At 38.4% G+C, this 20,659-nt stretch overlaps 1 protein-coding gene across 3 annotated transcripts in view; it reads left to right on the forward strand.

The window, feature by feature from the left end:
• The window catches only part of ARMC8 (armadillo repeat containing 8), a 106,758-nt gene that overhangs the window by 64,565 nt on the left and 21,534 nt on the right, over nt 1-20,659 (forward strand). For all 3 annotated transcript variants that reach the window (XM_057738330.1, XM_057738331.1, XM_057738332.1), the window contains 4 exons: nt 13,524-13,606; nt 13,918-13,999; nt 17,701-17,787; nt 19,930-20,022. In XM_057738330.1, coding sequence (XP_057594313.1) covers nt 13,524-13,606; nt 13,918-13,999; nt 17,701-17,787; nt 19,930-20,022 — 345 coding nt within the window. The remainder of the gene's footprint in view (nt 1-13,523; nt 13,607-13,917; nt 14,000-17,700; nt 17,788-19,929; nt 20,023-20,659) is intronic.

Raw genomic sequence — 20,659 nt, forward strand, 5'->3', positions numbered from 1 at the left:
CTGTAATTGTGAAGCCAATTGTTTTATAACAAAGAATTGCTTTACAAAGACCATCACTTGACTGGTACCTATTGATCATCACTTAGGTTGGAAGTTTAAAAGGATTGTCTGTCTTTTACTTCCTTCAAGGAGCTTGTAGAATTTATCAGAAATAGCTAGGAAGTATAGTTTTTGGAAAATTAAAAGTATTAAATATAAAGTAAAATTCAAGGAAATTAATAAACTTAACAGGATGTTATTTTTATTTTTGATAAAAATAAAACTCATTACAACTGTAAATGTAGTACTTACTGTGGCCTTTGCTCCTTTGAGATATCTGACTAATGGAGCCTTTCAGAAAACTTTCCTCTTGGATTTTGAGTACTTATATTTTAGCTGGAGATCCCTTTTGAAGAACTAGAATGTAAGCTCCATGAGGGCAGGGATTTTTTTATGTTTTGTTCCTCACTGTATTCCCAGCATCTGCAATACTATTGGGTGTATAATTGGCACTTACTAATATTTGAAAAATGAATGGATGAATGGAAAAAAATGAATGGACAAACAAAATGAATATTTGAACCATATTGCAAAATTGCATTGTTAAGCACCGTTAATTGTGTTATATATGGGCCTCTCTGCATTAAGAACTTTCATAACTTTGCTAGCAATTTTACAGGTATGTAAAGAGAGGAGATTTGAAATAGAGGAAACCTGCAACTGATCATAAAGGCAAGGGGTTTCATTATACTTAGCATAGAGAAAATGTAGGAAATTCCCATTTTCAAGAGGCTGACAATACCAAGGGCGTGTCTTCTACTTACTCTGATATAGGTCAGAGAGAACATGTTTCATGATGTGGTACTTGTTTAATTTTGAAATAATTTTTGCTATTATTTCTTAGTTTTTTCCTTTCTAAATGTGATTTTTAAAAATTCATAGCATTCACAAGTGTGACTCTAGACCAGTTTTTTTCATCTAAGGATAAAAGTATGATTTGGTTTATAGAAATTAGCCCAGCTGTTAGGAATCAGCCTGTTCTGTAAAGTGATACACACCTGTATAAAATAGTCTCAATTAATGAATGTCAGATTTTTATGGAAGATCATAATTAATGAAGGTCAGTAATTTAATTCAATTCTACATAGATTGAGTGAACTGCCTACATTGTGTAAACAATGTCAGATGGAGTGGAGGGAGGGGAACAACAGTAAGGTGAGGTAAAGAGGAATAAAGACACAGCCTTAATACTCAGCGTTTGTAACAAAACTTCAGTAAGTCAGAGGGAAGTAAGGAATGGCCAGTAAGAATCTGCTAGGGGCTCAAATAATTATTTGGAACCAATTAAAATGGACTTGGTGGTATCAATGGAGCAGTCCTTGAATCAATTTGGAAATTAATAATTTAATGTTTTCTAAATGCCTTTTTTTTTATATCTTCAAGAACTGATAATATAAAATCTTAAGCTTTTCTTCCTTGTTGCGGAGGGTGCACTGTGAAATAGTCACAGTGGTTTTTACAGGACATGTGTGAAGAAGGTAGCAAAAGATGGGATTTTTTTTCTTTTTAAACTGAACAATTTATTTTTTCCTGGACAATTTTTTTGAGAAGTATAGGGAGAGAAGGATAAGAAAAGAAAAGGAAAACAAGGAATGGGAATTTTTGTACCCTCTTTTTCCTAGCAAAAGAAGTCATATCTGCAGGGACGTTGTGAGGATGAGATCTAATGTATTTAAAATGTTTAGCATGGTGCCTATAGGTGCTCAGTGAATGGAAGCATTTATTAGAATATCTTAACTTCATTGGAAGATTAAAAATAAATATATATTTTTAAGTGTATTGGGAGAAAAGCTGAACAGTGTTGGGGCATAAATAAAGAAGGTTTATAATGAAAACAGTGATTTTATGCTGTAAGTTTCCAAGACTACTAGTTATTCATTCTAGTAAAAAGAATATTTATACTTCAGAAGGATAGGCTCTTTTTTTAGTTTATCTCTTATTAAAATGACAAGATGTCTTCTTACTCTTATAATTATATTTTTAAATATATTTAAAATACTTGTTTTCAAAACTTTTTGTTGCTATAGCGTGCCCTCTGAAGCACCAAATATAATTTTGTTTTCCTTGGAGTTGAATAGAATATATCATATAAATCAACAGTTGGTTAGTATCATAAGTAGTTAGATGTCTTGAGAAAAGTAAGGCCAAATTCTATCTAACATTGTTTATCTAAGTATTACTTATTACTGTTTGTGGTTGCCGTAGATGTCATTTCTCCAAAGGGTCATCATTCATATGAAACCATATCCCAAGTACATGTGTTCAAATTTTGAACAAATGTAAATCTTCTATGTTTTTGAAGTTACACAATTTTAAAGTATACATGTAAATTTAGGTCCGTTTTTCTTAATACCTTTCTGCTATCTCAAAAACTTGATAAGCACTTCACTTGGAACATTTTAATCATTTGTTATAGCTTGATTTTATTATTAGTTGGTCTTCTGTGTAACAGTATAATTGTACCATGTATTTATATTTTAAAATATCTTGTGAAGTTCAGTAATTCTAAATGATCATTTAAAAGGTACACTGTTAAAATTCTGTATTTGTCTCTGCCATGAAGTCAGGCAGATGTAAGAATTCTTTCTAAGCCTTGGTCTACATGTTGAAACAAATACCTTGAACATTTTGAAGGTTTTCGACGGTACCACAGAAGTAGTACCCTTCAGGACTTGGTTCTGCTACTGAATAACAACAAATTCATTCAGAATTCAGAATTCCTTGACTTGATCTGTGGTTAAATTGTTAGTTATCGCCTGAAAGCTAATCTACCCAAGAATTTTAAATGAACTCTGCAACATTGATTCATGATGGTAAGTATTTTTAAAGAGTTCACCATGACAGGACCAGGTTTTGCCACTTGCCCAGAGTATTGAGACCCTTGGCCTTCAGCATACTGAAAGAAGCAAACCTGGGAGTGATAATGCTATATACAGAATAGAGGTATTTATAAAATCAAGTAATGAACTTATATTTCAGAATTTCGTTAAATGGAGACATAAAATTGAGTGTTATTCTGTTATTTGTGGTATTGTAGTTGCATAAATCATTGAATTACAGTTCTTGTTCTTTTTAAATAGGACGTACAGATTGGTTGTTTTGCTAGTTGTTTACAATCTAATTAAGACAGATGATTATAAACCAAGAAATGGGCTAAAACACGATCTGTATTAGATCTGTAGAGCAAAAATTGGTGACTTAGTTGGATTTTCAAGAATATTCTATCTAGAAATGAATGAAATTTTGGGGATGATAAAATTTGTAGAGTAGTAGACCTTGAGAAGATTGAGTTTGTAATGAACCAGAATCAGTGCTACACTCTTTCCTATGATTCAAATGCTAGCACAGAAGTCAGCAAACTCTACAAACTATATCCTGTGGATACTTACTTATTACCTATGTAATAATTCTGTAGCCTATGAGCTAAAAATGGTTTTTGCATTTTTAAATGGGTGGAGAAAGGAAACCGAAAGAATATTTCCTGCCATGTTGAAAAGCAAATTCAAATTTGTGTCCATAAAGTTTCTTTCTCTTTATCTTTTTTCATCTTTATTGAGGTATAATTGACAAAATGTCTACCAAGTTTTATTGGAATACAGCCACGTTGATTTGTTTGTGTTGCCTATGGCTTTTTTGTACTACAGTGGCAGGCTGAGATGTTGGCTGCACAATCACATGGCCCACGGAGCCTAAAATATTTACTGTCTGGCCCTTTGCAGAAAAACTTTGCCCACCCTGTGCTAAAACTGCATAGCTAAATAGAAACAACCATAAACCAGTTTGATGAAAAACTGCATTTTCCATTTGCCTCTTTGTACTGGATTATAGAAAGAAGTGGGACCCTACCAAAGCCTGGGAGAATGGGTGGGGGCACAGAGATCTATTGTCTGACTTCATGAAAGAGAGGCATTATCAAGTGTTGACAGTATGACTTTGTCACTGGATTCTTTCCTACATGCTGATTCCCATGTTTGAATGATTTTGGCATGTGATGGAACCCAGACAAATTGGATAATCACTATAGCTTTTGGTTATGGTAGGAAACCTTAGATTCTGTGTATTGATTAGCAGAGCTGCCAGAATAAGATTTCTCACCATGCCAAAGAGAAAAATGAAGATCCAATTCCCTTATTAAGCGAATATCCGTTCAGCTTTTGCTACATACAAAGCCTTGTGTTAGCTGGTATGGGGGCATGTAAAAATCATGTGATTCAGATGTTTACATCAAGAGATAATCTGGGAAGCCAAATTTAACAGAACTACCATTTATTGAGCACTTACTGTGTGCTGGGCACTGTGCTGATAATCAGCATTAGCAAGTTATCTCCCTTAAACTTTCAGTCTTGTAAGATGGCTGTTGCAGATCAGGAAAAGCCATTTGACCAAGACCACCCAGCTAATAAGTGATAGCCCCTACGCTGTGTCCCCGTCTCTCTGACTCCAAAGTCTATGCTGTTAACCACTTCATTACTTTACTCATGTAGAATTAAATGCCATTACTAAAGCCAAATTATGATATGAAATGGCAAGAAATGTCACTGGAGAATGTGTGTCTGAAGTTGTTGAAAAAGAAAGTGCTATGAATTCAGAAAACTTAATAGTTTGTATTAAGTGGTTGCAAAGCATCAGATTCAGAAAATGTGTCTATTCTCTCACATAGTTTTTGGTACAAAGTGGATAATGAGATGCTTTAATCATGTCCATTTATTCATCTGGCATTTCTGATATACCTCCTCCTGTGTGCCCAGGAATGAAACAGAAGACTAGTGTGTATCTTGTGGGAGCTGACAATTTAAAGCAGCTAAGGAATGAGACACTAAATTGCTATGTAGTAATTCCAGAGCCTTGTGTGTGTAAAAAGTCTCATCTACATTGAAAGCCAGTTTTGCTGTGGTCCACCCAAATATGATTAAAATAAGGCTGTAATTGAAGTCCATTTATATACTATAAAGAACTTTACTTAAATAGATTCTCACCTTTTCTTTCCAAGATGTTAAGGAATGAAAGATCTCCATATCTCTTTTCCTTCTGCATAATCGGAAGTGTTTTTATAAGGCCACTATCTTGATGTGATTACACTGTAAATTAATGTTCTGTATGGGAAGCATCCAGAGTTAATGATGTCATTTCAGAATTTTATTTTGTAGACAGCTTCCTTATGGAATAGATTTAAACTCAAGGCAGCATTTCGAAATCTTCTTTTAGTAGTTATCTCTTATCAAGCTGTAATGTTCATAACTAGACTAAGCTCCATAAAAGCAGCACTTGGTAGATACTGTGTTTGTATTTATTGGGTAAATCGTGTATGTCTGGACATTAGAATTCAGCCAGCCAACCTGTGGGATAATTAAGCTGTATTGTGTGCACAGCTTTGTGTAGAGGAGTAGGGGCTGAGCAAGGGCCATTGTGTTGCACAGTTCTTGGGGCAGTGCATCATTCAGATCCCTGGCAAACAGTAAGAGATGGAGGGGAAGTTTCTAGTTCTGTTGTTTGAATAGTCACTTATAATGATTTTATTTATGTGCTAAAATAAAAGTGTAATTCTGCAGCTGTTTAGGTTCTATTCTGCCATAAAGCTAATGGTTGAACTTTAAAAATTGAGCTCTTATGTGTAGAGAGATATTTTTGATAGAGAAAGTGTTGATCAATTTTTAGACATTGTAAGTATTTCTCACACACTGTGTTTATGTTTTTGGTTTTAGGCAAAGGACAGGTCAGGCCAGGAGAGTTCTCCCACTTTTCCCTGACGCGTGGAAAAGTTTAGAACTTTGAGTTTTTCTTCTAAACATTTAACATAAATGCTGTTACCCAGCTACTAAGAAGGTAAAAAGGTCCTGAGGTGGAAACAACAAAATATCACTTAAAGAGGCTTAAAAACAAGAATGAAATATAGAAGCTTAAAAATAGGCCCACCCTAAGTACCCACTCCTCTTTGTCCTCCATTCCTAAAGTGAAGTGATACTGCTCCCAGGCTTAGACCCGCAAGAGAGCTTAGATGTTAATTTAGTTCAGTGCTTTCAAGAGAAAGGATGAAAAGGAAGCCCTGCAGATCAACTCTTATGATGTTTTGTTTTTCAGTTTCTGTGGCTGAGAGGACGTATACTATTGGGTTGGCCCAAAAGTTTGTTGGGGCCAACCCAATATTTCTCCCAACCCCCTGTCTCCCAAGATTGTGGAGTTAGAGAAGTTTGGTATGAATGTAGGAGTGACGAGCAATGGAAGACTGAGAGAGGGAAGAAATACTGCGTAAAATGTTTACTGAGATGCCAGAATATAATATTTTGATCAGTAATCTGTCCTAAAAGAAGCTGTGTATCGTTTAGGAAAAAGCCTCTGGTAAAAACTACCCTTTATTTTTTAAATATTTGCTAGAGGAAAATGTTAGAAAATCTTACATTGGAGCAGTGGCAAAGTTATGACGTAGAATAGACTGTGGTTGGGAAAACCTGCAGTTCTCATCCAGAGCAGATGGGGCTTGTGGCCTGAGAACAGTAGAGTATTAGTTCTGTTTAGTTGGTATCTGCTGAAGCTAGATGCTGATTTTAGTATGGAGATCAGATTATAAGGGAATTGAATGTAAACGTCAGTGAAACTCACTCTTGTGATTTCTTCACAGTATTTTCTTAACTTTTCTTCATTGACTTGCATCCTCTCTGACCTTTGGTGTTTATACTCCCAACCCAAGCTGAATGATTGATTTGCTGTTTTTCTCTCTTGTAGGGCCTGTGGGTTGTATATTTTCTTTTTCCCTTGTCAGTGCAGTTTATTAATGACGACCTCTCTTGCCTTGTATAGTATATGCTAATCTTTATTGGCCTAGGATGTCAGTATACAATCTGTAGATCCCATAGCACTGACTTTTTAAGTTCTCTTCTTTACTAATTTTCAAATTCAGGCCTCAACTTAGTTACTAAGGCTAAGCAAAAATCTCATCCTTAAGCGCAGCAAGTAGAAAGGACATCACACTGGAAGTGAAAAAACCAGGTGGAGCCCCAGCTCTGCCCCAGATTTGTCCAGAGAACCTGGACCAGTGACTTACTTTTTCTGAACTTCAAAGACCTCATGGTCAACTAAAGAAGTTGGATGAGTTTATATCTAAGACCTTCGTAGATTTTAACATTGTTCAACTAAAACTAACAGTCGTAAATGCATTTAGTTCTTTCAGAGAATTATGTCTGCTGCCATTAATGCCATGCAGAAGAATGCAGTAAGAGGATTGGTTTCCCAGTTGAACTTGTTTAGGAGCAGGCACTGCAGCTGCCCTTGCTTGATGCATGAAAGGCCATGTGCTGTTGGGGGATTTTGTTTGTTTTGCTTTGTTTTAATAAAGGGGAGATGGTATGGAGATGTACTTGAGAATTATAAATATTAGTGCTCAAGCATTTCCATGTTATGCATGGCAGTGTATCCTTTAATTAAGTGTTCTGTGGCAAAATCAGGATGGTCACGTCCTAAAACCTAGGAAAGGTTTGGTTTTCCATTTTTGGGAGTAGATCCCTCCTCATTCCCTTACTGATGCTACTCAGTCTACCAGATCAGCTGCCTGTACGTGCTTATCTCTAGTGTTTACTTTGTCATCTCTTAACCTTCTCCTTCCTCCCAGTCGCTACCTCATTTCCAAAGCCAGTCGACTGCACTGTCATCTGATCTTACGTTCATAGGGCTCATCTTTAAAAAAGATAAGTTAGATGAAGTGGCTGGACCTTAAGTAAGTGGCCCCAAGTAGGAAAGACTCAGGTGTGTACCCTGAGACCCATCTACATTGACACTTATGAGACTGAAGTGTTGCCATCTACAGCTAACAGGTTCAGGCCTCTTGTAGATCCTTTTTCCTTGCCAGACCTCCTCTTTCTTCCTGACCTCCTTGTGCTACACTCTGCTTGACTGCTTAGTCCTCGTTGCTCTAACTAGACTTTCTGGATTTGGTGCCTTATCATCTTAGATCTTAGATGGCTGCCTCTCCCAACTTACAAAGTTTGATTCCAAGTCTTCACTGTTTTTGCACAGTTCTGTCTTGTTTTCCTCTGTTGGAACTCTTTCTAGGAATCTTTCTTGAAAGCCCATTTGGAATTAAGTTGTGTTTGCCTGGCCATTGTGCATATTAGCATAAAATACTTGACCTTAAGAAAATCCAACTCCTTTGACTCCAAGCCCACCTGCTTTGAGTTGTCTGAGAAGTTTGGTGATACCACTAAGAATGTGCCTGGTTTCACTTTCCACATCTTCTGCTTGATCTGGTTTCATCACAGTTCAGAGTCCACTCTGAAGTTTGTAGTACCTGGAAAATGCTTCATCCTGGGTCTTGCTGGAGAAATAGCTGTGTCTTGTTTGTTTGTTTGTTTGTTTTTCACTCTCTGACCCTTCAGTTCTTCAGCTTTCTGAGAAACAGATGGTGTATGACGTGGGCACAATTAAGTTATGGATCTACTAGAGCTCATGGACGGCTAGGGAATTCCCTTTAAGCCAGGGCCACCTTTATCTTGTTAACATTCCTGTGTGTGCCATGAACCTCTGCCTTAGGATTATCTGGGTTCTGCATTTTTCCCATGGCCCTCTAGGCTGACTACCCTTCTCTCCCACAGGCCATAGGGATCTCCTGTCCCAAGACAGGGGCCTCAGATGCTCTTCCATCTACCCCTACAAGAGCTGCAATGTCAGAGACAAAAAGTTTATCAAGAGAATATAGTCATGAAAACACCAGCAGAGAGGTACACAATACCTAACCTGTTGACCTAAAATGTGGTCAGTTTAGGGTACAGCATTTTTTAATGAGATTTAATCCTGTAGTTAAATGTACAAACCAGTCCTCTAAAAGAGCAGAGATAGATGGCTCCTCCACTCTGAGGATTCAGTCCATTATTAATATTCCTACTGGCCAGGCACACACAGTGTCTGTGCTTCCCTCCCTCCCTCCCTCCCTCCCTCCCTCTCTCAAGCAGATTCAACAAGGTATGCCACAGGGCATATTTGCTGAGCTATGGCTGAGGAATCTCCAAAAAGACCCATGAGGCACAACTTCCAGCCCTACTCGGCATTGCTCTTTTATCCTGGAAAGACCTAAAGATCCTTTGCAGGGGCTAGGACTTGGCTGTCCATCATTATCAAGGCTTTGCAACATGGTACTGGGGTCGTTGAAAAGCACCATGGAGAATGTGTTTTATTGTACTTGGCTTTCCATCCCCGGATCTGATATCTAGTGCTCTGGTAGACCTTCGTGTGGGTCAGAGGGCTATGACAATGGCCACTGCCAGTTCCTTCCCAGCTGACGTGAAAATTTTTTCTCTGGGGTTGATTCCAAACCTTTCCCTACCTCCTAATCACATTTTTATCCTCATTTTGGTTAGGGTATTCACTATAACGCTGCTTTTATCCCTGCGTAGATGCTCTCAGTGCCCTCAAGGCTGCAACTGCAGTTAGGCCATGTTGCTCGTTCACATGGCCTCTTAGGATGCTCTTCTGGATTGGACTCCTAGGTTCATTCACTTTCTGATTTTGCATCATTTTCACCCACTTGCTGCCAAACTATCTTGATGGAGAAGGTAGATCAGACACTCAAGTAGTATGCTTTCTGGAACCCTAGTAGGGTTACCAAAGTTCCTCCATGATGAATTTGGTTATGTATCTGGGCCTCCTACTGCAGATATTTTTATAGACTATGACCTATAGTCAGAAGGGAATATACTTCCAGATAGTTCTGTCTTATATCCTAAATCAGGAGAAAGGTTTTCCAGCCACCTTATAGCTATCCTCCAGCCCAAAGTGTCAGCCACCACACCCCCAGAAAACTTGAGAGAAAGCTCAAAGCTCTGCTCAGTGTTGCAGTGACTGGCCACTAACATAGTTCTCCAGTGTCCTCTGGCCTGAGCCAGAATATTCTCTGGTAAGGTCATTAATGGCCACTTCCCAGCCTGTAGTAAAACTCCCGTTCTTGAGAATGGGTGTTTTTCCTACTTACCTTTTGTACTTATTTCACTGTTTGCCTTAAACCCTATGGCCTGTGTCATTTCTTGCTGACATAGATTCAAATGGCATAGCACTCATTAAATAGTTAATTGCACTTGCTTGTTCAACACTGTAAGTTTGGTGGGAACAAGGGCTCTCCCTCATTGTATCTTCAAGTTTTAAAATCATGCCTAGCACTTAGTGGGCACTCAGATATTTGCTGAGTAGGTAAATGTGGGCACGTAAATAGGAGCTGTGCCCTGTTTGCCGGCTCCCTGGTTTTGACCCTGTGTGCTGCACTCTCTCCTGTCTCTTCTAACCAGCCTTGCTTCCCATGTCACTTCTGAGCAACATGATAGTTTTGCCAAAACAGACTAACACGATTTTTATTTACCTGACTGCAAAGAACTGGAGGTAAAATAATCATTCCTGCTTCCCCTCATTTTCCTGAAGTCCCAGAGAGGTCAAGTGATTTGCTCAGGAGCATAGAGGGAGTCTGTATGGCTACATGATTGCTACACCTGTCCTGTCCCTTGGCAGATTTACATTTTTGGTTGGATGTGGCTGGTAAATATTAGCCAGAAGCCTCTTTCAAGTCTTTTCTGTGCCCAGGTTTCTTAAGCACCTGGAGCCAGTCTAATAGTATTTCTCAGTTCTTGGAGAGTAATCTTGTGGCCGTGGCCCTGGCCCTGGCCCTGCCCCAGCCCCTACCACTTCCGATAATGTAATACAGGCTGCTGTTTCTCCCAAGTTATCCCTTCTCATTCTTTGTAAAAATTATTTCCCAAGCCACTGGGGGGAAGGAGCTTTCAGGCGTCTGCATCTAGCTACCAAATGCCTGAGACTTTTGCCACAAGTTTTAATTTCCTTCTCGTGCTGAAGGCCCTGGCTTGGCATTGTCTTTTTCAAGAACAGCGGTTCGTGCTTGATTGAAGTAACCTGTCAGCCAGCCAGTCTTTGACAGTTGCTGTAGCACAAAAGATTAGATAACTTGGAAAACACTATAATCCCAAAGAAATAGTAATAAGGTGAGAATAGTGAGGGAATGAATATATGGTATATAGTGCAAAATCTCTAGATTGGGCATTCAGGAAGAGATGGAGTCAGAATTAACACAAATGTAGTGCCTGCATGACTGGGAGAATAATAGCACCGTTAGCAGAGCGACAGACGTAGAGAAAGAGCAGGTTTAGGGAGGGAAGGTAAACTCAGTGTGGGGCTAATGAGTTAGGTGTTCCACCAAACTTTGTGGAACTTATGTTTGTGTTTAGCAGGCAGTTGGAAATATGAAGCTAGAGGTCAGGAAAGAGAATTGCCAATATCGAGCTGATTTTGAAGTCACAACTTTGTCATTTACGTAGAGTGAGGATGAACAGAGCTTTGGGACCCATGTCCATTTAAGGAGGGGAAGGGATGAAAGGTCTGTAGCTTAAAGAGGTTAAAGTTTGGGAACTTGTTTCTTTTAGATAGGAGTGGGAAAGGGAGGTGGGGCAGGCCGAGGAAGAGGATCCAGTGGGGTGCAGGAAAGAGGGGTGGGGAAGAGGGAAGGGCTTTGAGCTGGGAGTACCCAGCTTCAACAGAACAGGAGTGAAGAACGGAAGTATGGAGACATGCTAACGAGAAGAGGGAAGTTGAGGCAACTTGTGTCCCAGAAAGAAAGCAATGTCACTGCAAAAATGAGGTGAGCACAGAGGGACTTGAGGGTGTGAGGGAGGTAGGAAGCATTAGAAGTAGGAGGTAAACATCCTAAGGAATATGGGAGTCTCCTGCAGGGGAGTGCAAGGCTGGTGAGCCTGCTGCGGTGAGGGTCCCACAGTGGGGGGTGGCATACCCTGAGAGACCAGGCAGCCAGGTTTGGTGGTTTTTCTACTGTAATATCAGCAGTTTGGGATCTGAAGCAGGAATGAATGGTAGGAGGACAGTGGAAAGGAATCTACTATGTGGAGTATCTGAGCAGGGCATCCGGGTCACAAAGAGAAAGGTATATGAGGGTCGGATATATAGGCAATGAGAAAGGGGGCTGGCGGTGACAGGACAAAGGGTGGCTGTGCATAAAGGTGAGGGTGAAATTAGGTTTGGTCCGGGGGGGGGGGTGGGGGGAAGAAAAGATCAATATGTAAGTTTTCTTCAGCCACTTTGGAACCTGCAAATCACTGTGTTTTTTAAAAAATGACCTTTCCTCCTACCCTGCGACTACAGTGTGGTTCCCTGTTCTTAACAGTTGATAATCTTCTCCCAGGCACCGTTCATTTCAACTCTGTTTACTTCTCTTCCCATTTGGCTTGAACATCTTGAGATTTCCCACCCTCTCCTGTTCTGAGGTCAGCTAGGTCCTCTCATTTTAGTCTAGGTCAGTGATCCTCAACCTCGGCCGCACACTAGACTCTGAGGAGCTTTTTTAAAAAAATACAAGTGCCTGGGCCCCACCGCAGAGAATCTGATTTAATTGGCCTGGGACTTTGTTAAACTCCACAGATGATCTTCCTACATGTTCCCCCAACCAGGTGTTCTCCCAGGTGAAAGTAATGACGCCCGTGTAGTGTGTCGCCCGCACTGGGAACTACCTGATGAGCGTGGGACTTCTCTAACCATGGCAGTATCACAAGCATGGCTGAGCATAAGGACTCTGGAGTCAGATGCCTGGGTTCCTGTCTCAGCTCTGTGATCCTGAACAGTCTCTGGGTTATCTAGAATCCTCAATTTCTTAATGTGCTGTTGGGGAATAATAATAATAATGCCTGCAAAAGGCTTCAGTCACATAATGTAACGTGCTTATTAGCACAATGCCTCGCACATAGAAGTACTCAACAAATATTAGTTGTTTTTGTTAATGTTTGTGCTGTGATTGTATGAGCATTTTTTCTAATATACTGTTTCTCCATAGGACCACACAAATTAAATTTAGTTCCTTTCACACACTATTTTGTATCTATACGTTGTTTAATGAAGGAAAATCATAGGCTATCTTGTTTTTAAATTTAAAAAAATAATAAAGCTTCATGATGGTAATGATTACATGTAGCAGGAGTTGGTGCTACAATGAAAGTGGGCAAAGATTACTTTTCTAAATATTTAGCTTAGTTTCAGTTTGCTTGGTAAGAAAGTAGCCACAAGGTGGCTCTGTCAGAAACCCACAGGTTTCTTTTCATAAGGGCTGAGCGAGGACCATGATTTTTCAAGAAACTCACTGTGTCAGGAACCTGCCCAATGGTAGTTCAGTTATGTCTTGCTTTTTCTCAGTACTGTTTATGCAACACTTCTGTAATATTTATCACATGTGATTATTGTTTTGTCTTTAAAAATAAATGAAGAAACATAATCTGCCCCTTACACGTGTCATTCAGTCTGGCAGGTCCTTGGTGGGGTAGCCCTACCTTTCTGATGAGCTGCCTGCCCCCACTGCAAAACGATTGTTCCAGAGGCAAAAACTCTTACTAAAAACATCATTAACTTAAAATGGACATTAACATACTTGCATTTACAAGCAGTGAAGTTTGTCATCTTCGTGTTGTTATTTATGCAGCATTAACCTTTTTCTCCAGATCATTGAGACTGAAAATATGATGGACCGAATTGTGACTGGCTTGTCTGAGTCTAGTGTCAAGGTGCGGTTAGCTGCCGTCAGGTATGAGCTTTAAATGGCCCGAATAAAAATCCTTTGCCATGTGTTTAACCTGTTTCCTTTCCGGAACTTCTCCGAGTAAGCACAGAATCCAAATGTTACTTGAAAGTATTCTCAGGTGAATTCATACAGTGTGTAACACTATTTAACAGAGAAGCTAGCCCGAAAAGCCCATGAAGTCCTGAAGTAGTTGAATTAATGATGTCTGTAGATAAACTTGAAGTGTATGTTAGTAATTGTGCAATGCCAAGCAGTGTGTTTGAAAAGTAGAAGTTTCAGCTTCTTGTGAAGCTAATTTTGATTATTCTTTGTAGATGTTTGCACAGTTTATCTAGATCTGTGCAGCAGCTTCGAACCAGTTTCCAGGATCATGCCGTGTGGAAACCTTTAATGAAGGTAAGAAGAAAGCAGCAAGTCCACACCTATTCCCAGAGAGCCTTTGGTGAGTGAGGTAGCTGACAGCACTGCCTCATCTCGGAGTGTGTCTGATTTTTATGTTAAAGCATTCTGAACATTTATATCCTCAGATCTGATGTTCTAAGCCTCTTTAGAACATTTAGAATGTGTTTCTGAGATCAGCATATCATGTGTGACATGCCTGGCTTTCTTTCATTTCTTTCATTTCTTTCTTTCATTAAATGAAGCTCTAGTTACTCATCTGATCTCGCGGCGTGTCTGGTATTACACTTTAGACTTATATCCAGAGTCATCTTTGTAATTTTTAGTTACAAAAAAGAAAGGAATCAGCTATTTACAGTTATAACCTGTTCTTAGTTTTTTGGAAACCCCTGGATATTTTTTAAAACAATTGTTACTTCCTGCCTCTCCACTCCTGAATGACTTCTTTGTTAAGACCTTAAGGTCTTTCCTTGAGGGCCAAAAAAAAAAAAAGAGGTGGTTTAGGTCAAATAATTATCTGAATTGAGACTTAGAATATGCATCAAAGTGCTACTAATAATGTTATCCCATCAGGGATACATTACAGTACCATAGGTCAACTCTTGGTCTCACCATCTTTTTTTCTTTTTTTAAGTGACTATACACCTTGCCTTTAATCAACAGATTTTTTTGTTTGAGTTTTTGATTTTTTGTTTTGCTTTTTAGTACCTACTGTGAAAGCCTCTAGGCACAGTAAGTCTACCAAAAATTTTTACTACAAAGCTCTTGCCCCCAGCTTAAAGCCTCAGGTTACAGTCGAGGCATCAGTATGGTAGGAATAGTTGGGGGAGGCTTCAGGCAGGAAGATTATGAAGTAGCTTTGAAGGCAAAAGGACGGCAGGAGGATTTTCCAGAGAGGAACAGCATGAACAGAAGCGTTACGGTGGTGTGTGTGGGAAGCCTAAGGACGCCTTCAGGACTGAGGTGGAGGGTGAGATGTGGGCACCAGGTGGAAAGGTGGACCAGTGCTCTCCTCAGTGGAGAGATTTTACTGTTGCCGCTTGTTTGTTCTTAGATTGCACCTTTATCATAGCAGCTTAATCTTGATTTGTTGATTCTGTCCATTCAAGATTTTTTAAAGTGCTCTCCTATTTCCCAAAATAACTTCCAAATATTTTCTCTGGAGCCATTTTCTCTGACTGCTCAGCTCAGTACCCCTCTCTCATGTGAATCAGAAATGGAGGAACATGTGGTTTCTGACTGGTTCTACCCGGGCAAAGGCTTAGTGAATAGTCTAAAAGGATTTTGTGCACTTGGGTACATGGGGGTGTAATTACTATCAAAACTACTACTATGTTGTGTATTTAAAGTATAGTATTAAAAGCCTGGAAGTAAATGAATGATTTATTTCAAATACTTTTAGGTTTCTCTTAGAGCCTCTTAGAGGCTGTTTGCATGTCTATTGATTCTTTTTCCCCTTTTGCTTTTCCATGTGTTTAAATGTTGGTTAGCAGACCACAGGATAGTAGACATTTGATTTTAACTAAAAGTTTTATTTGTGATTATTTTTTGTTCTTATTTTAGTGAAATTCTATTTGATCAGTGTTAGATGTCAACTTCTGGATTTCATGTTATATCTTATACTGTAGTGAGTAAATGCTTGTAAGAATTTCCTAGAATCTTTTCTGTTTTAATTGATCATTGTTATCTAATTTGAAAATGAAATTTATAAAAGTACATTAATCTCTATAGAACAATAAATATTATTTTAAAAAGTGAATCATATCAAGCAAAGCAACTTTTTAAAAGATATAATAACCATTTATTAATTTTCTTTTAAAAGTTACACATTTTTAAAGTCATTTTTTTTCTTCTTAACAAAATACAGAATGCCCCTCCCCGAAAAATACCCGGCCCTGAATTCATGTGATTGCCGGTTCCCCAGCACATAGACCAGAAACAAAGCAGCTTTTTAAAAGCCTTGATGGGTACTCACTTATTTCAGCCAACGATTCTAAGTAGTATAATTTTGGAAAATGATTATTTCTCTTAATTCACAAGCATTTATTGAGCACCCACTTTGTGCATGCCATTTAGTTGATACAGGCCAGGATAAATTAGACTGTAGATATTATTATAGATTATTCTTTCAAGAAGCTTAAATTTGTTAGCAGGAAAATAGATTGTCAGGGCTACACAAAGAATTTGAAAGTGAACAGTATTGAGGGCCCTAAGAGAGATAACAGACAATAGCAGAGGAGAATAGAATGACTTCTGATTGGAAGGGCTCTAAGGAGGCTTCTGGAATAGGACAGCCTTAAGGCATGGGTAGAGTATACACTTGAGACATGTAGGAAGGGCATGGCGAGGGAAGGGAAGGGCGAACAGGGTCTTAGAGTGGATTGTGGCAAACAGACATCAGCCTACAAAGCGTATGAGATTTGATCTTTATCAACTAGCTAACAATTCACAGGAGAGTTAAAACACAGTATCTTAGGGGAACTGCTTCAGTTTTGTAATTCTTGCTTGTTAACTTGGGAACCTCAGACTTGAATTAGCTGAAGGAAGCAGATAATATATTTAACTCTCTGAATTTTTTGTGATGATCCATTTCCAATTTATGTAACTAGAGCTCCTAGGATTCCTTTTGGGATCATAAGCCTGATCCTGATCTGATTCTAGGTGCAAAGGATTTATTTGAAGTGGATATTGCATATACGTGGTGGTGTTTATGAAGGCTTCTCTCTCAGAATCTAGAAAGAAGAGGTTCTGATAATAGCTAATGGCAACTAACCTTTGTCATCCTCCTGTGTTGTCTTCTGAGTTCAATGAGAGTCCAGGGCAGTTAGTTTGCTGTATAACTACTATGTGCCTGATACTGTGCCTGATAACAGCATTTATGGCAATGTTACCTTTTTAAAGCCTTATTTATATAGCCATTACTGTGTGACAGTTACTGTTTTAAAATCTTTCCATTTGTTAATTTTCACATAATCTCTATGAAGCAGACACTATCATTATCCCCATTTTACAATCAAGAAATTCATACACCTAGTTAGTTGGTTGAGCTGAAATTTGCACTCAAAGCGTTCTGTGTTCTTAACGCCCACGCTACGCTGCTTCCCTTATTATTCACCAAATCACATTTAATCTTAAATAGTCCCATCAAGGAAGTGTTGTTTTCCTCAGTTTGAAGGTTCAGAGAGGTTAAGAAATGTGCTTAAGTCTAGTAAGTGGAGGAGTGAGGGTTGGAACCAGGACTGTGTGATTCCAGTCCTGAGAACCAGTTCCCCATCTTGCCCTGCCTGTGTAGTATCTTGATCCATCCATGTTCCTGGTCAAACAAGTATTTCCAGAGACATCAGAAAGTCTCAAGCCCTAGGGCAACTCTGGTCTCATAAATGGCCTGAATATGGTGGAGTAAACTTGATTAACTTGCCCCCAAACAGTTCAGACTTTTTACATAGAGTACCGCCTCCCTGACTTGTGTGTCTCCTTTTCCATGTAGCAGTGGGGCTATATCTTCTCCAGCTAGATGTGAGGGCCTTAGTCATAATGACAGCACTATGTAAAGTTTCACTCATTGTCAAGTGGATCTTTCCTATCTCTCCAATATGAAAAATCAGATTGAAAGATAAATTGTTTTTGTTCTCATTTATTATGATCTCACCCCCATGGCTGTAAATCATTAATAGTATCCTTTTTTTTTGATTCCACAGGTTTTACAAAATGCACCAGATGAAATCCTAGTAGTAGCATCTTCCATGCTATGTAATCTTCTTCTTGAATTTTCTCCAAGCAAAGAGGTTAGTGATTTTTCTCTTCCTAGACGACTTTTGCCCGGCCTACCTAGAGCTTAGTCAAATAATTTTCACAGCAGTTGACATTAAAATTGAGGATTGGGGCTTAAAAACTACTTCTGAATTGTTTGGATTGGGGGGACAAATTAAATCATTTTAAAATGTGATTCTCATTTCCTGTTATCCCTTTCCTGCCTGGCATATGCAGTGTATTTAAAAGATATTACAATTTACAGTCAATCTGAACTGCCTACAACTGCGGGTGTAGGAAATAATTACACAAATAATAGACTATTTTCAAATTATATGTACTGAAGAACACTGACTCAATTTTGTAAACCAGGCTTACAAGTCATTTCAAGGAGAGAACTGCTGGCGTTGGAAAGTAATCTTTTTAATGTTTAATGTTAGTGGTAGCTGTTTAGGGAGGGATTGCACTTGTGGATTTTTTTCCCTTCTTTTATGCATTTTATAAATTGTATGAGCATGCATTATTTTTATAATAGGGAAATTGAAATAAACTTTAATAAAGGAGAGGGGAAACCCTTACAGAGTAATTTTTATCATGTGAAAATCTCTCTGGCCTGCCCAATAGTGAACTGGGTTTAGACACCATCCTTTAAGTACATTTGGTGAATGTCTTTTTACATTGTAACACCTTCAGGCATTTGACCGGTACTTAGTAACAAGGGGGAGGCTCAGAGACAATTATTCAACAAGCAGAAATTTTGGAACAAAAGGGGAGAAACTGATAGTTGTTCTGAAGGAAGGGGAACATGAGATAGGATGCCAGAGCTTCTGTCTGTTCCTCTGTCCTGGCAGTGGGGGTCTCGGCTGAGGATGATCTGGTTGCAATCAGTGCAACACTTTTAATCATCCTTAACAGCTCTTATGTTGCCTCAGATTCACCTTCAGAATTTTAGGGTCTAGTTAGAAAGCAAGTTAGATGAGCTCAGGTATAGAATCATTAGTATGATTGATTTTTTAATATTAAAAATAAGCTGGATTCTTAACTGGAAGGGAAGGAAATGGTACAAAAGCATTTATTGGGCCAGTTGACAAAATTGGAATATGGACTATAGATTCAATACAAGAATTGTTTTAATGTCAGTTTCTCTGAATTTGGTAAGTGTTCTGTGGTTGTCTAAGAGATACCCTTGTTCTTAGGAAATACTCATTGAAGTATTAAGGGTGAAGTGCCATGATGCCTGCATTCGACTTTCAAATGGTTCAGAAAAAGATAAATAATGTGGATGTGGGTATATAGAATGAGAGACATAATAATAAAACAAGTATGGCAACGTGTCAAAAATTGATGAATCTGGGGAAAGAATATATGGAAGTCCTTTATATTAGTCTTGCTGCTTTATAAATTTGAACTTAATTTCACGATAAAGTTTTTTAAACTGCACAATTTGTATGTAAATCTGAATTGCTTAAGACATTTCTAGAATGCACTTGAAAGAAAGCCTTTTAAGCATTTGTTGGTGATGGTAAATCAGTCCTCTAAGGTTTGAATTTTTTAGAAATTACCAAAACCTATTTTCAACCAAGCAGCATAAATTAAGTAGTCAGACTAATAATGCATGTTATTTTAGGTATAAAATGTGATATGACTATAAAAGTACAACACTGTTTTGCTTATATGATTGATAGGTAGTCCTGAAAGTAGTTCTAAAAGATGAATTCTGCAGCATGTTGATGAATAAGATTAACAATTTGGAAGGAAGAGAGCTCCATTGTAAACCAGCCGTATGGCTTCCTAGTCACAACTTATAAAGAACACCTGAGACGCGTGCTGCACGAAGCAGGGGGTGGCCATCTCAGAGGAGGATGAGGAGAATGTGGAGCTAGGTAATGGGATCATAAGCGTATCTGTGAAACATATACAGAATTAGGATATCTCCTGAGTCTTTCAGGGCTACAGAGAAAAAGAAAACCACAGGGTTTATTTTGGTTTTTGGATTTGTAAGAGAATCATTGTCCTTGAACTTCTCAAGGTGATTTTTATGGCCACCTCACTCCCTGCTTTGTGAAGGTTGCTTGGAATTGGGTAAGAGTAGGAAAGAAATCATAGGCAGAGTGCCAGGGTATATATACACTTAGTTAACAAATTTTAAAACTGTTTTTTCTCCTCTCCAATCACAGCCAATTTTAGAATCAGGAGCTGTAGAGCTACTGTGTGGATTAACCCAAAGTGAAAATCCTGCTTTACGAGTGAATGGAATTTGGGCTTTAATGGTATGTTTCATAAAGAGAAGAGAGCAGTTGTCAAAGTTAAAACTAAAGAATGTGTTTTTGAAATGTCTGGAATTTTCTTTTTTAAAAATCTTGCTCTTTTGGCCCAGTTTTCTAAAGACTTAGGACCATGTAAGACTTCATTCACCTTTCAGATTCGAATATAAGCAAGTTACTTGGCCACTGTGTTCCTCGGTTCTCCTCTTTATTAAGAAAAGTGGACAGGTTTTGAAATGTGAGATCTCATTTTGGGGAAAAAAAGTTTTCCTCATCATGAACATATTGATATCTGTATAGAGCTACCTACTTTACAAAGTACTTTCACGTCTCCCTAGAGAGTATACATATTTTACAGATGAATAAGCTAAGCACATAGTGATTAAATGAGTTGCCCAAGGTAACAGAATTGCGTATACACGCTCAATAATTTCTTAACAGTTTCCAGTAAATAATTTATAATAATACGAATTCTAAAACTATGTAACTCTAAAGTCAGAGAACCGTTTTTCCTTAAAATTTTTTAAAATAAAATTTATTGAAATTGAAAAGAGTAATTCCACATGAATTTTTTTAAACATAATTATAGTAGTTATAATTCTGTACTGTGTGCCAGACACTAAACTAGGTGTTTTATATTTGC

Source organism: Hippopotamus amphibius, chromosome 6, assembly GCF_030028045.1.
Source record: "Hippopotamus amphibius kiboko isolate mHipAmp2 chromosome 6, mHipAmp2.hap2, whole genome shotgun sequence".
Lineage (NCBI taxonomy): Eukaryota > Metazoa > Chordata > Mammalia > Artiodactyla > Hippopotamidae > Hippopotamus > Hippopotamus amphibius.